General features: G+C 39.7%; 1 protein-coding gene across 1 annotated transcript in view; it reads left to right on the top strand.

Annotated features, from left to right (window-relative positions):
- DIAPH3 (diaphanous related formin 3) overlaps positions 1–13,847 on the top strand; it is a 504,213-nt gene that overhangs the window by 306,850 nt on the left and 183,516 nt on the right. Inside the window, exon 22 of the mRNA XM_073325081.1 lies at positions 5,848–5,977. Coding sequence (XP_073181182.1) covers positions 5,848–5,977 — 130 coding nt within the window. The remainder of the gene's footprint in view (positions 1–5,847; positions 5,978–13,847) is intronic.

The following is a 13,847-nucleotide window of genomic DNA, read 5'->3' as shown; positions in this document are numbered from 1 at the left end:
CCCCTTTCAGGTAGTTGAAAGCAGCTATCAAATCCCCCCTCATTCTTCTCTTCTGCAGGCTAAACAATCCCAGCTCCCTCAGCCTCTCCTCATAACTCATGTGTTCCAGTCCCCTAATCATTTTTGTTGCCCTTCGCTGGACTCTCTCCAATTTATCCACATCCTTCTTGAAGTGTGGGGCCCAAAACTGGACACAATACTCCAGATGAGGCCTCACCAATGTCGAATAGAGGGGAACGATCACGTCCCTCGATCTGCTCGCTATGCACCTACTTATACATCCCAAAATGCCATTGGCCTTCTTGGCAACAAGGGCACACTGCTGACTCATATCCAGCTTCTCGTCCACTGTCACCCCTAGGTCCTTTTCTGCAGAACTGCTGCCTAGCCATTCGGTCCCTAGTCTGTAGCTGTGCATTGGGTTCTTCCGTCCTAAGTGCAGGACCCTGCACTTATCCTTATTGAACCTCATCAGATTCCTTTTGGCCCAATCTTCCAATTGGTCTAGGTCCTTCTGTATCCTATCCCTCCCCTCCAGCGTATCTACCACTCCTCCCAGTTTAGTATCATCCGCAAATTTGCTGAGAGTGCAATCCACACCATCCTCCAGATCATTTATGAAGATATTGAGTAAAACCGGCCCCAGGACCGACCCTTGGGGCACTCCACTTGATACCGGCTGCCAACTAGACATGGAGCCATTGATCACTACCCGTTGAGCCCGACAATGTAGCCAGCTTTCTACCCACCTTATAGTGCATTCATCCAGCCCATACTTCCTTAACTTGCTGACAAGAATACTATGGGAGACCGTGTCAAAAGCTTTGCTAAAGTCAAGAAACAATACATCCACTGCTTTCCCTTCATCCACAGAACCAGTAATCTCATCATAAAAGGCGATTAGATTAGTCAGGCATGACCTTCCCTTGGTGAATCCATGCTGGCTGTTCCTGATCACTTTCCTCTCATGCAAGTGCTTCAGGATTGATTCTTTGAGGACCTGCTCCATGATTTTTCCAGGGACTGAGGTGAGGCTGACTGGCCTGTAGTTCCCAGGATCTTCCTTCTTCCCTTTTTTAAAGATTGGCACTACATTAGCCTTTTTCCAGTCATCCGGGACTTCCCCGGTTCGCCACGAGTTTTCAAAGATAATGGCCAGTGGCTCTGCAATCACAGCCGCCAATTCCTTCAGCACTCTCGGATGCAACTCGTCCGGCCCCATGGACTTGTGCACGTCCAGCTTTTCTAAATAGTCCCTAACCGCCTCTATCTCCACAGAGGGCTGGCCATCTCTTCCGCATTTTGTGATGCCCAGCGCAGCAGTCTGGGAGCTGACCTTGTTAGTGAAAACAGAGGCAAAAAAAGCATTGAGTACATTAGCTTTTTCCACATCCTCTGTCACTAGGTTGCCTCCCTCATTCAGTAAGGGGCCCACACTTTCCTTGGCTTTCTTCTTGTTGCCAACATACATGAAGAAACCCTTTTTGTTACTCTTGACATCTCTTGCTAGCTGCAGCTCCAGGTGCGATTTGGCCCTCCTGATATCATTCCTACATGCCCGAGCAATATTTTTATACTCTTCCCTGGTCATATGTCCAACCTTCCACTTCTTGTAAGCTTCTTTTTTATGTTAAGATCCGCTAGGATTTCACTATTAAGCCAAGCTGGTCGCCTGCCATATTTACTATTCTTTCGACTCATCGGGATGGTTTGTCCCTGTAACCTCAACAGGGATTCCTTGAAATATAGCCAGCTCTCCTGGACTCCTTTCCCCTTCAAGTTAGTCCCCCAGGGGATCCTGGCCATCCATTCCCTGAGGGAGTCGAAGTCTGCTTTCCTGAAGTCCAGGGTCCTCCAGGTCTACCTAAAAATTCTGCGGGGAAACAGCCAATCAGAATCCAGCAGATTCACTTAAAAAAGGAGCTGCAGGACCTGAGTAATTCAGTTGCTGGCTGGGACCAGAAGGGTAAAGAAGGAGGAAGAGGCTGTGAAACTCCACAAGTAAAGATACTGGGGAGAAACCTTTCTCAAGCAGGGACAGGTCTTCTTACAAGCTCTCCAGGCGAAAAGGCCTGAGAGAAGACCCTGAGAAATCAGGACAGAGACTGAGAAACTCTCTAGGCAAGAAGGCCTGGGAGAGAACCTGTTCAAACAGGGAACAGAGAGAGAACTGAAGAGGAGGAAAGGTGTATATGGGAAGTGGCCCAGTGAATAGGAGCAGCAACTATTTCAGGAAGCAGCACATGGCTGCTATTTATATGGTCCCTGGGTTGGGACCCGGAGTAGTTGGTGGGGCCAGGTCCCCCCGCTGGCCACTGGTGGAGTGGCCAAAGCCCCAAGAAGGGGATAAGTCTTGTTTAGAGGCCCAAATGAAGGGCGGGACTTAATGGGACATCACAGAACTGCTAAAGGACTTAGTCTCCAGGGAGAAAGCCTTGGGGGCACTACTCTATACCAGGGCAGACATGGACTTAAAGCTAGCTCAGAAGGGCCTGAGAACTGAGCTCAGAGACAGGGCTGCAGACATTACCAAGGGCACAGTTGAACCTTTTCCCCCAGAAGGAGTTTCTTCATTCATGCTTTTGACTATGTGACTTAGCTGGAGGGCTGAGCCACTGAAGACATGACTGACGAGGGCAACAGCCAATGGGTCACCGGGGGGAGAGAGCGTGCAGGTTCACGCCCAGTCAACAGGAGGCGGTCACAAGAGGCATGTGTCCCATGTCACACTTGGTCTTCAATATATGCTTTTTCCAAGCAGTGTGCTTTGGTGCATGCCTCTAGATCAGATGCTGCAGCTGGCAATGCAGTTCTGTCTTCAATATTAGACTCTGTTCTGAAGCACCCTCCTTCCTGTGGGGATACTCCTCGGGAGTCACCTAAAGTGAAGCACCCAAAAGGATGCTACTCAGAAAGAAGGAGAAGTTACTCACCTTGTTCAATAACTGGAGTTCTTCTCCCTATGGGTGCTTCACTACCCACCCTCTTTGCTATCAGCTTTGGAGTATCCTCTGCGGGACTTGGCAGTAGAGAAGGAACTCAGGGTGCTTCACTCGCACAGCTCTATGTATCCTCAGTACAGGGCTCGAGAATATGTGGGACCCAGGCACAGGCCAAACTGACTCTGCTACCCAATATCTCAGAACAAAGGAGCATAGGAGGGGGATGCACACCTGAAGTGAAGTACCCATTGGGGCACATACCTCACACACTCATACATGGAATAGTTGTGTAATATATCACAATACAGGTAAGTAACTGGGTTTCTCTCTCTTCACCCTGCTGTCTTACTCACACCATTATGCATTGTTGAAACAATGATATTTTGTGCTGTAACCAAATTAAGAAACATTTTTGATTTGAGCCTCGGTACCATTTTGATGATTTAAAATGTGCAAATTTGAAGATGTATAGTTCTTAATAAAGAGTGGTTTCTAGGCTAATTAAAAATAACTGAGTTTAAAGTATTTTAAAAACTGGTTCTGTGCCTGTACTATATACATTCTCTCTAACGTTCAACATGCAAAGATGCAAAACTGTTTGGAAGTAAGCTGGTATTTTAGTTTAGATCTACACATGCCTGGACATGTTTGTCTGTGTGAGTTTTGTCTGCAGACATATTTTCATTAAGAAATGGTTTTCAAAAGAAATTAAAGGGACACTTTCAACATATGTTGTCATTTTTAAAAAGTTACTTTCCTATTTTTTTAAACATTGTTCTTCCCTTTGGGGTGTGAAAGAACACCACAAGCAGGAAAAACTACTGACTATATATGATATAATCAAATGCACAAAATAAACCGTAGTTGATGTGGATTTTTTGTATTCTAATGTTTCAATTACAATAATTTTTGCTGCTATTTTTAACACCCATAGGAAAAAGTGTGATTTTTAGTATAGTGTTTGCATTTTTCATTTCACTTTTCATTGCTTAAAGACTTTGGAGATAAAGCTTTATACTTTGAAAACTTTGTGTACTTCAGTTCTTAATAACAAGTATATCCTATGAGATGTGGAATGTCCTCCACTGCTATTGTCTCTATTGAGAATTGATTAGGTTCTTAATACAATTTTTGTTGCAACTTTATGAGGTGCGGTGGAGTTCGTTTTATTTTTTTCTATTATAGTCAGTTATTTGCTTGGTTTTTCATGTTTGAGTTGGTCTTTCACAGATGGACAAATTGTAAAACCAAAAAACTATCAAAGTTCCTCAGAGTCAAGTATAGTACCTGAAACAACTACAAATTTTTTTACATATTAGATTTCAGGTTCCTTCCCTTTAACACAGAAGCAATGTGTGCTGAAGGATGACAGGGTTCTAAAACAAGATTGCTGGCCTAGTTGATAGTGGGGAAGCAGTAGATGTGATGTATCTTGATTTTAGTAAGGCTTTTAACACAATCCCACATGACATTCTCATAAGCAAACTAGGGAAATGTAGTCTACATGAAATTACTGTAAGGTGGGTGGGAAAAAATAGCCATGGTTCTGGAGTCTGGGACCTTCCCCCATTGTGGGGTCCGAGACCCTGGGCTCCAGCCCAAGCCCAGATGTCTACACTGCAGTTTTATAGCACTGCAGCACAAGCCCTGTGAGCCCACATCAGCTGGCATGAGCCAGCTGCGTGTGTTTAGTTGCAGTGTAGTCATACACTGACTGAAGTCATACATAGACTTCAATAGGGCCAGAATTTCATCCATATCATGTTATGTTACTTATGGGCTAATGGAGTTTATTTCTTTCATCTGAAGTGTTAATATCCCTCCTTTAAGAAAACCAAACAATTTAGATTTAGGAGAGAGTTAACCTATGCCTTAGCTGGAATTTCCTGAAGACTGTTTGTTCTGTAAATACATAGTTTAACTACCCATCTTTTTGTGAATTGGATTATTATTTCTTGTCAGACAGAGTTGAAAACTAATGTGATTTATATACAGTGGGCACACTTAAAGTTCATTTTGGTTTTATAGATAATACCAATTCTAATGACATCCTTCATTGTCAGAATATGTTTGAAAATGGTAATATCTCTAAAACTGGAATTAATTTTTTTAATGCATCCAGTGTATATCGTAGAGCACATGATTTAAGGACACTGACTCATTTGCACTTCAGTTGGATCAATATATGCTAAATATATTGATTGTGTGTGTGTGTGTGTGTGGGTGTGTGTGTGTGTGTGGAGGGGGACCCTCATAGGCTACCAAAATTTTGACTCAGTTGGTCTCTTTTGAGCCTTAAGACAGATCCTATTCCCAAATTAAAATGATGCTTAAGAAGAAACTTTTTCCACCAGTAAGGAGCGCAAAAGAGCTTATACATGGATTCACATCTTTAGGTGTTAATATGCTTATGTCAATAGCCAATGTGGAGCAGTATTTTTATAGATAATTGTTCAAGATTGGAAATGAATAAGTTTGTTATTGGAATCTTTCTTTTCATTTAAAAAAAAATTACAAACATCTTGGTAACCGCATACCATTCTTGTGCTTTAATATATTTCATCCCTTGCATTTCTGAAGACATTTAAATACAGCTTAAGTGTTTTGAGCTTCATATTTCATAATTTAGCATACTCCTTTACTTTTCATTGGAAAAAAACAAATATTTGGTAGATAAGTGTTAAACTAGTCAGTATTTAGAATCTACTTTAAATTTTAACCAACCAAAATAAATCAACAAAAACAGCCAATCAATCATGTTACGGTTCGCTTACATAAAGCTGCATCAGTTTAACAGCTTGGCTCTTATCTTCATAACATTCAGAGTTGTTAAAGTACTTTGAATGTAAGAATAATTCAAACCATTCTCATTCCCAACATATATATTTTTTTTTTACTTCTCTAGTTAAAGGACACAAAGTCAGCAGATCAGAAAACAACTTTGCTCCATTTTCTCGTTGAAATATGTGAGGAGAAGTATCCTGATGTCCTGAATTTTGTTGAAGATTTGCAACATTTAGACAAAGCTAGTAAAGGTTTGTATTATTAAATGAAAATTTTAATTTTGATGGCACTTTAATGTCTGTAACTAACAATTTACATTTATTTTAATTGAAAGCTAACATTAAATAGCACACTTAATAATCTGATGTACATACTATGTAGGTCAATCAATTGAACTTTCAGATATATGCCTGCTACCTCCAATAATAAAATAGAAGAGCTCTAAAATAGTCCCCAAAACAGTTTCCGGCATATACCCTATGTCCATGGTATCAAAATAGATATATATATTTTTATTTTGTATGAACAAACCTCAAACTACTTTAATCTTCTGATCTTTTTATCATAAAAATCAACTGCAATTAAACAGTACTTTCCCAAATTTAACACAGTAGTTCTGAAAAGCTTGTCATGTAATCATTCTAATAAAAACAAAAAACATTAATCACAGAAATTTCCTGTTTTCTTTCCTTTCTGTAAATTCTTCATGCAACAGTAGTACTGGAAGCCAGGGAAGATAAATTCCACTTTACCGCCTCATTATATAGCATAGCCTCTTGTACATCTCAATCTAAGCAGCAGAAGACTTTTACATATAATATCACAATTAAGAGTTCCTTCTATATATATGAAGACATAGCATGACTAATTTAAACTCAACTGGGCATAGAGTTAGAAATTGAGAGGCTTCTCAGCATTGTCATACTCCTGCAGAAAGCACTATGAGTAAAATAGTGATTGGCTATGCAAATTGTTGAAGTTAATAGTTTTTCTAGCTTACAGAAATGTAGTGGGGAGTATATTGCCTTGCACAGTGACACCTCTCATGGCTCAAGTAGCCTTTCCTGCCAAAATCCCTAGATTCACACTGTTGGCCCCCTTCTGCCCCCCGCCATTGGTGACATAGTGGTCGCTCACATTCACCCAAGCTACATTCATATATATATATCTATATAGAGAGAGAGAGAGAGAGAGAGATACATATATGTATGTGTGTGTGTATATATATATATATATATATAAAATCTGTTCTCACTCATTTTTAATTTTCAGATTCAATTGGCATACATTACTTCTTATAAATATGGATGTATTTGTATATGTTTTGTCTTACAAATGCTTTATACATTTATTAACAATGCTACTTTTAGCATTTAGTCCATAGTAGCTGGAGGAATTATTAATTTATCCATGCTTTACTTTTGTGCATAAATAGTGGTGTTGCATGTTCTCAGGGAAGCATCCATGCGCTCATCATAGGAAGACTGTGGAGTATATTGTGGTGATATTTGTGGGTATTGACCATCATAGTTACTTTTATTATATTTTATCAGACTTCATTTATTGCCACATAAACAATTAATCTTGTAGGGTAAAGACCATATTTGTCAAGCTTATAGGCTGCATTTTTCTCTATATTATGAGAGGAGTTTAAATAACCACAGCCACACTATTGTATTAAAATATTACTGAAAGAAAAGGGCAGAAGGATCAGACCGAGTGTAATGGATTTCTATATGCCCGTATGTATCTATAACAATCTGTCAACTCCATTCTGTTTTGTGAATGCCATTTTGATTGCAGCCTGTGCAGTACCCTTCACTTTCCCAGCATATGGGCTGGGACAAGAAATCCTTACACCTACCGAAAAGACTAACAATGGGAAAGCCATCAAGTGTCCTCAACCTTGATGGTCTGCCATTCAAATGGGTCCAATCTAGAACAATAGGCTGGCTGCAGTCCAGAGGAACTAGTTTTCCCAGTTTGGAATCCAGGGTGGATTGGAGGGTGTTCATACATTCATTTTTGGGAACTAATGGGTTGTTCTCAGTAATTACTTTTTATCTCCATAGGATCTCTCATGTTAAATTCTAATGTTGCTATTCTGCTATCTCTTAGTGTTCAGAGTACATGTACAGCTTCTGGGAGAGAAAGTGTCCAAACTTTTCAAATAAGAGTGTCTATAGTTAAGGTTCTAAAATTTTATTTGGGTCCCCAAATATAAATGACCTGATTTTTCAGAAGTGCTAAGCACCTGCACATCTTAATGAAGTCAGTGGGAACTGCAACTGTTTCGCACCTTTGAAAATTGGGCTACTTTTATTTAAGTGCCTAAATATGGTTTTAGGCACCTAAGTAGTAGGCACTAGGTTGCAAAGCTTTGGCAAGTGAGTTATGCTACTCAGTTCTATATTTTTTTTTAAATCAAATCCAGACGTTGGATTCTTCTTATTCCTTTCCAGTGTCTGGTGGCCATAGGGATAGATGAGGGCTGACCTAGCTAAAATTAATCCACAAAAGAAGGAAGTGATGCTGTAAACTGGGTGATGGCTGTGCCATATACAGTGGGTGCTTGCCAAACTTTTGTCAATTAAGTCAACAGCATGGGAATCATACTTGATTCATCACTGTGAGACTCACCTCTTCAGTGTAGCATATCTCTATTAGGCTATTTTGCTAATGCTCCATACTTTATCATGGATAGCCATTTGTTTCTGGGTGTAATCCAAGTTGTTGATTATGATCTTTAATACTTATGGCCTCTCACGCTGGTAAAAGCCTTCTGTTTTTGTAATTGTTCCACATCTTTCTTGTATTGTGTTGCAAAGGCTGATGTTTGTTGTTTTTTTTAAAAAACAATCTCTGAATGGTGTAGGAGTGTTCATTTACAATTAATTTGACTCTCAAAGTCATCTAATGGTGTTGTTCAGATGGTACTTAAAGTCACATGGTGACAGGCTGAGTTTTGTGTATCAGGAATACAAATTATAAGAGTGAGATTATACTATATATGCTGGTTTTCCTTAGATTCTCAATCTGAATCTGTGTCTCAGCGGCCAGTTCATTTTTTTCCTCATTCCTTTGCTAGTTGCTTTGCCCGCTGCATCAGTGTTGTGCTTTTTCTTCACTACTCAGTTTTATTTCATTGCCATCTCTTAAAGCAGTGGTTCTCAAATGTCATTGCACCATGACCCCCTTCTGACTACAAAAATTACTTCATGACCCCAGGAGGAGGGACTGAAGCCTGAGCCCTGCTGCCCCGGGTGGGGGGATATTCAAAGCCTGAGCTCCACAACCCCGGGCGGGAAGGCCAAAGCCCGACGGCATCATCTCTAGGCAGGGGGCCTGTAACATGAGCCCCGCCACCCAGGGCTGGAACCCTTGGGCTTCAGCTCCGGCCCCGGTGGTGGGGCTCGGGCTTCAGCCCCAGGCCCCAGAATGTCTAAGCCAGCCCTGGCGACCTCATTAAAACAGGGTCATGACCCACTTGAGGTCGACCCACAGTCTGAGAAACATTGTCTTAAAAGAACAATAGTAAGTTTGTTCTTTCTCTCTCTTTTTTTTCACAAGGTAATATCAGTTTTTATTTTTTTAAGTACATCCCAGATCATTACAAGTATCATTCATCAAGCTATTAACATAGATTGGAAAGTTTTGGGAGAAGTAACCCTGTCTTTTAGTTATCAATTCTGTGTGTGTTTTCATAGCACTGTATAAATCGTAATGTTTTTCCAATACTGTGAATTAGACATTTTATAACAAAAAAGCAAGTCATTTCTTTATCAAAGATTGAATGGAGATTTTTAGATCTATATTTTTAAATATGGCATACATAGAGTAGATAGTGCATGATATGTGCAGTGTTAATTTACTTGAGAGGATTTAGCTCCCTTTTCCATTATGTGTTGATTAAAAATTTCTGCTTTTGAAATACTGGAAGTCTGCTCAATGAGTGGCTACCGTATATAAATTATTTTTTTTTTTTTGTGACATAACAAGTCCTGGTTGTTAGGTACTCCTAGATCTGTAGGGGGAACATTCATTACAGCTTACTCATATGACAGTTTCCAAAGCTATACTTCAATAGAGCTGTTGTTTTTCTGAAAGATAATCGCTTGCAACTTTGCTGTTAGTACTGCAGAGAAAATCAGTTTTTGTTATTATTGAACCTCTCAATGTCGTAATGTTTTCTTATGTCCTCTTAAAGATGCATACTATTTTTCTCAAATTTTAATAAATTGATTTTGACCTACACAGGTCTTATTGGTTAAAGATTTATCAAATTGTATTTTTAGTTAACGAATAGTAACCATGTTTATTAAACTATGAACCTTGCAGACCACAGTATTCTTTCTCATTAAATTGCACTGAAATAATGAGTAGAGCAGGGTGAATTTTTTTGGCTGAAACAATTTTTGGCAAAAAATTCAGGTTTGTCAATTCCAGAAACTTGTATGAGTTCATGTCTTTCACCAAATTGTTCGTGCAGAGGGGGGAAAAAAATCCAAAAAGTTCAAGCAATTTGTTTTGACATTTTCAAAATAAACATTTCATTTTTTAAAATTCAAAATGTTTTCATTTCACCCTTCTTTCAATTTTATTGAAAAAAATAAGTTAAAAAAATGCTCAAACTAAACAAAACATTTAGTTTTGAGTTGAACTAAATGTTTAATTTCACCTGAAATTTATTTATTCAATATTTCAGAACTACCAGCAAACCAAAAAATGAGCAAATTTTTAACATGTATATTCAACAGTTACCCCAAACCTCCTTCTAATGGCTGATTCCTCGTGTTATACCTACAAGTCACAACACCTGGAAGCTCTTGCAGAAGAGAAGAGTGAGGGAGGCAGGAACACTTCTTAAACTGTTTTCAGTTAAGCCTGCAGCTGTTAGGGGAAGTGGTTCAGACCTGGGTTTGAGTTAGCAGCAGGCTAGCATGTCTGGCTTAAACCAGGCAGGACCCTGAAGTCCCAAGCTGCCAGGGGAAACAGGCTCAGGGGTAGTCTCGGCACATCAGGTGGCAGTCCCCAAGGGGGTTTCTGTGATCCAACCCTTCACACTACGATCTTTTCAATACCCATACTCGCTAGGCTCTGCATATATTAAAGCTCTCTTGAGCCACCTTATGCTCTGTGGGGATGTACACCCCCAGTCACCTAGAGAATACCACACAGACCTCAGAATTATCCCAGGCAGATAATTCCTACTACTATGGCCCACAAAGATTATCTGAGGCTCCAAGGAAGAGGTAGAGGTTCTAGAGAAGGCCCAGTGCGTCCTTCAGTTCCACACAACCTACAATAACTTCTATCAGCAGGTGAGACAGTGCTGTTGAGAGCCACATGGAACAGCAGGATCTATTTTCTTCTTTCCCTTTCTGGAATTTTGTTTTTGAGAGGCCCAGAACTGAATAACCTCAGTGGGGCCTGGAGATCTTGAACAAAGAATATTCTATCAATTTCTTTCCTACCCCCTCACCCTCCTTCATCACTCTTCTGGGGCCTTTCTCATGAGATATTGCTAAGAAAGGGGGTAGACTTTGTTCTGCATCTTGGAGCAGTGGGGAGAAGTACCTCTGGAGTTCTAGCGCAGCGCGGGTTTACTCTTATTATTTGCTAGTGAAGAAAAGAGGTTGGTGTTCCATTCTACACAGATGAATAACAAATTCATCTATCATTTCAATTTCACAATGCTTGACTCTAGCCTCTATAATCCATACCTTGGATCTTCAAGACTACTTGAAAAATGCCTATTTCCATATAGCAGTTCACTCGGACCCCTGGAAATACCTCTCATGGGAAAGTCTCATTATACCTCATCATGGGAAAGTCTCATTATTATAATACTTCTCATGGGAAAGTCTCATTATGATTACAGGTGCTTCCCTTCAGACACTCCATAGCTCAAAGTGTATTCATCAAGTTTCTGGTGGTCATGCCAGCTCACTAAGTAGACAAGAGTTACAGATTTATCCATATCTCAGTGACTAGCTTCTTCAGGGATGGTTGCTTTATAAGTGAAAAATCCTCTAGAAATAAACTTTGGAGTTTTCACTGCTCTAATGTCTCAGAGCCAACAGACAAAAAATCACTCTTACTCCATCACCAAGCATAAAGTAAATAGGGGCAGTATTAGACTCCACAGTAGTGAAGTCCTACCTACCACAGGACAAGTTCCTCACTATTCACTTCATCACTCAACGTCAGGCTCACCCAAATACATCATTTAGGATGTATTTTAGACAAATGGGACAAACAACTTTATGTACCGAGGGGAAGTAGTTTGACAGAGTTCACCGTCCCTCCATGAAAGGATATTTGAGATAAGCATATCTACCAGGCAGACACCACATGGATAGGTTGGTCACACTTTCTCAAAAAGTCTTCTTTCCCATTAGTTTGATGGAAGATGCAGTGGAGTGCCCACACTACCTCTAATAATGGATACATCCACTCTTGAATGGGGAATTATCTGGCTCACCTGCAGACACAAGGGCTTTGGTCTCCCCAAAAATGAATCTCCATATAAATATCCTGGAGCTAAGCACAGTTCGTCAATCATGCACAGCATTCTTGTCCAGACTTCAAGTGACCAGAGTCTAAGTACCGACAAACAATACTACAGCAATGTATGATAAAAGCAGATGGAATACGCCCGTCACCACTGTATCAGAAAGCAATCCAGCTGTGTGACTGGTGCATCAGCTATCAGATCATACTATTGGCCCTTCATTTTCCAAGTTTGCAGAACACCCTAACAGACAATATTATGACAATTCTGAGTGGTCATTCAAAGCCTCAGTATTAGGAGACATCTTTCACAAATGACATTTCTCAATTGGTTGATTCAGTTACTTGGAGATCAGAACTTCTGTTCTCTCCCTGGATATCTGAACCCCAATTGTCACAGACAGCCGAGGACAGACCAGTTTGTCATGGATCAAAACAATGTTTTGCTCCAGAGGAGAATTCAACCGAGGATCTTTTTTTTTTTCTCACCCAGTGATCTGATCCTGATGCCTCTTTTCTTTTTAATCCCTGCACTGACTTGTCTATCATGCAAAGATCAAATGTCTTTTCCTTACCTGTAGGCATCACAACTCCATTCCATCCTGTATCTTGGAATTCATTATGTCCACCAAACCCCTCAGTTATGCCCATGATTGCAGCACTGATGCCTCACTAATTTTTCTTTCACTCTTCTCCATACTTATTTCCAGTCACTTTCAGTTTGCTAAGCCTTCACCCCTTCTCCTTGGTCATGTATCACCTTTGACTTACCTCTTCCAGATTTCACATAAGAAATGAGCCTGTACTACTACAAAATACAAATAATAATAACTTTATTCACCAAGTGCTTCCATTTAACTGAATGTTAATACCCACCTGAGTAAAGTTACTAATATTTGTAAGTGTTCACAGGATCTGTACCACTAGACTGTAAATTAATGGCGTAGGGACTATTTGTGTTATAGTACAGTGCCAAGAACAGTGTGTTTGATTGTATTAATAATTTAAAAAATCGTCTTACCTTAAAACCTGGCTTAGTATATAAAAATGTTCAAACTTGGAAATTATAAATAAGTTCTTCTTTCCATATGTTTGCATGCATAATTGCCATTGACAGTAGGCATTATTATGCAGAGGAAAACAAACCCCAGAGTGTATGTATCAGTCATGTAACGTTAGGTTTTTCAAAAGCTTTTCATACAAAAAAAAAAAGCTTTGTTTCAACCTCTTGAATAAATCTGCATTTCATTAAAATCACAAAATTATTTCTCTCCTTCATTGTTTAAAAAAAACATAGATGTAATGGATACATACAAAAGCAGAAAATTTAAAAGGCAGTTTTCTTTCTTTCTTTCTCTCTTTCTCTCTCTCTTTCTCTAATCAACAACCTACGAACGTAGTTCAACATTTTAAAGCTGAGATGCCTAAAGTAATGCACCTAAATCCATATTTAAACACCCAAATAAGAGGCCTGATTTTCAAAGGTTCTGAACATTCATACCTTCCATTGATTTCAGTATTATCAGTGAAAATGTTAAGAAAAATTGTTTTTGCACATAGAAGAGGCAGGGATTCATCCTACTGTGTAGGGACGGCACCAAATTTTGA

The sequence above is a fragment of the Lepidochelys kempii genome, chromosome 1 (genome assembly GCF_965140265.1).
Source record: "Lepidochelys kempii isolate rLepKem1 chromosome 1, rLepKem1.hap2, whole genome shotgun sequence".
NCBI lineage: Eukaryota > Metazoa > Chordata > Testudines > Cheloniidae > Lepidochelys > Lepidochelys kempii.
The sequence above is the reverse complement of the archived record's forward strand: the minus strand, read 5'-3'. Positions and strand labels throughout refer to the sequence as shown.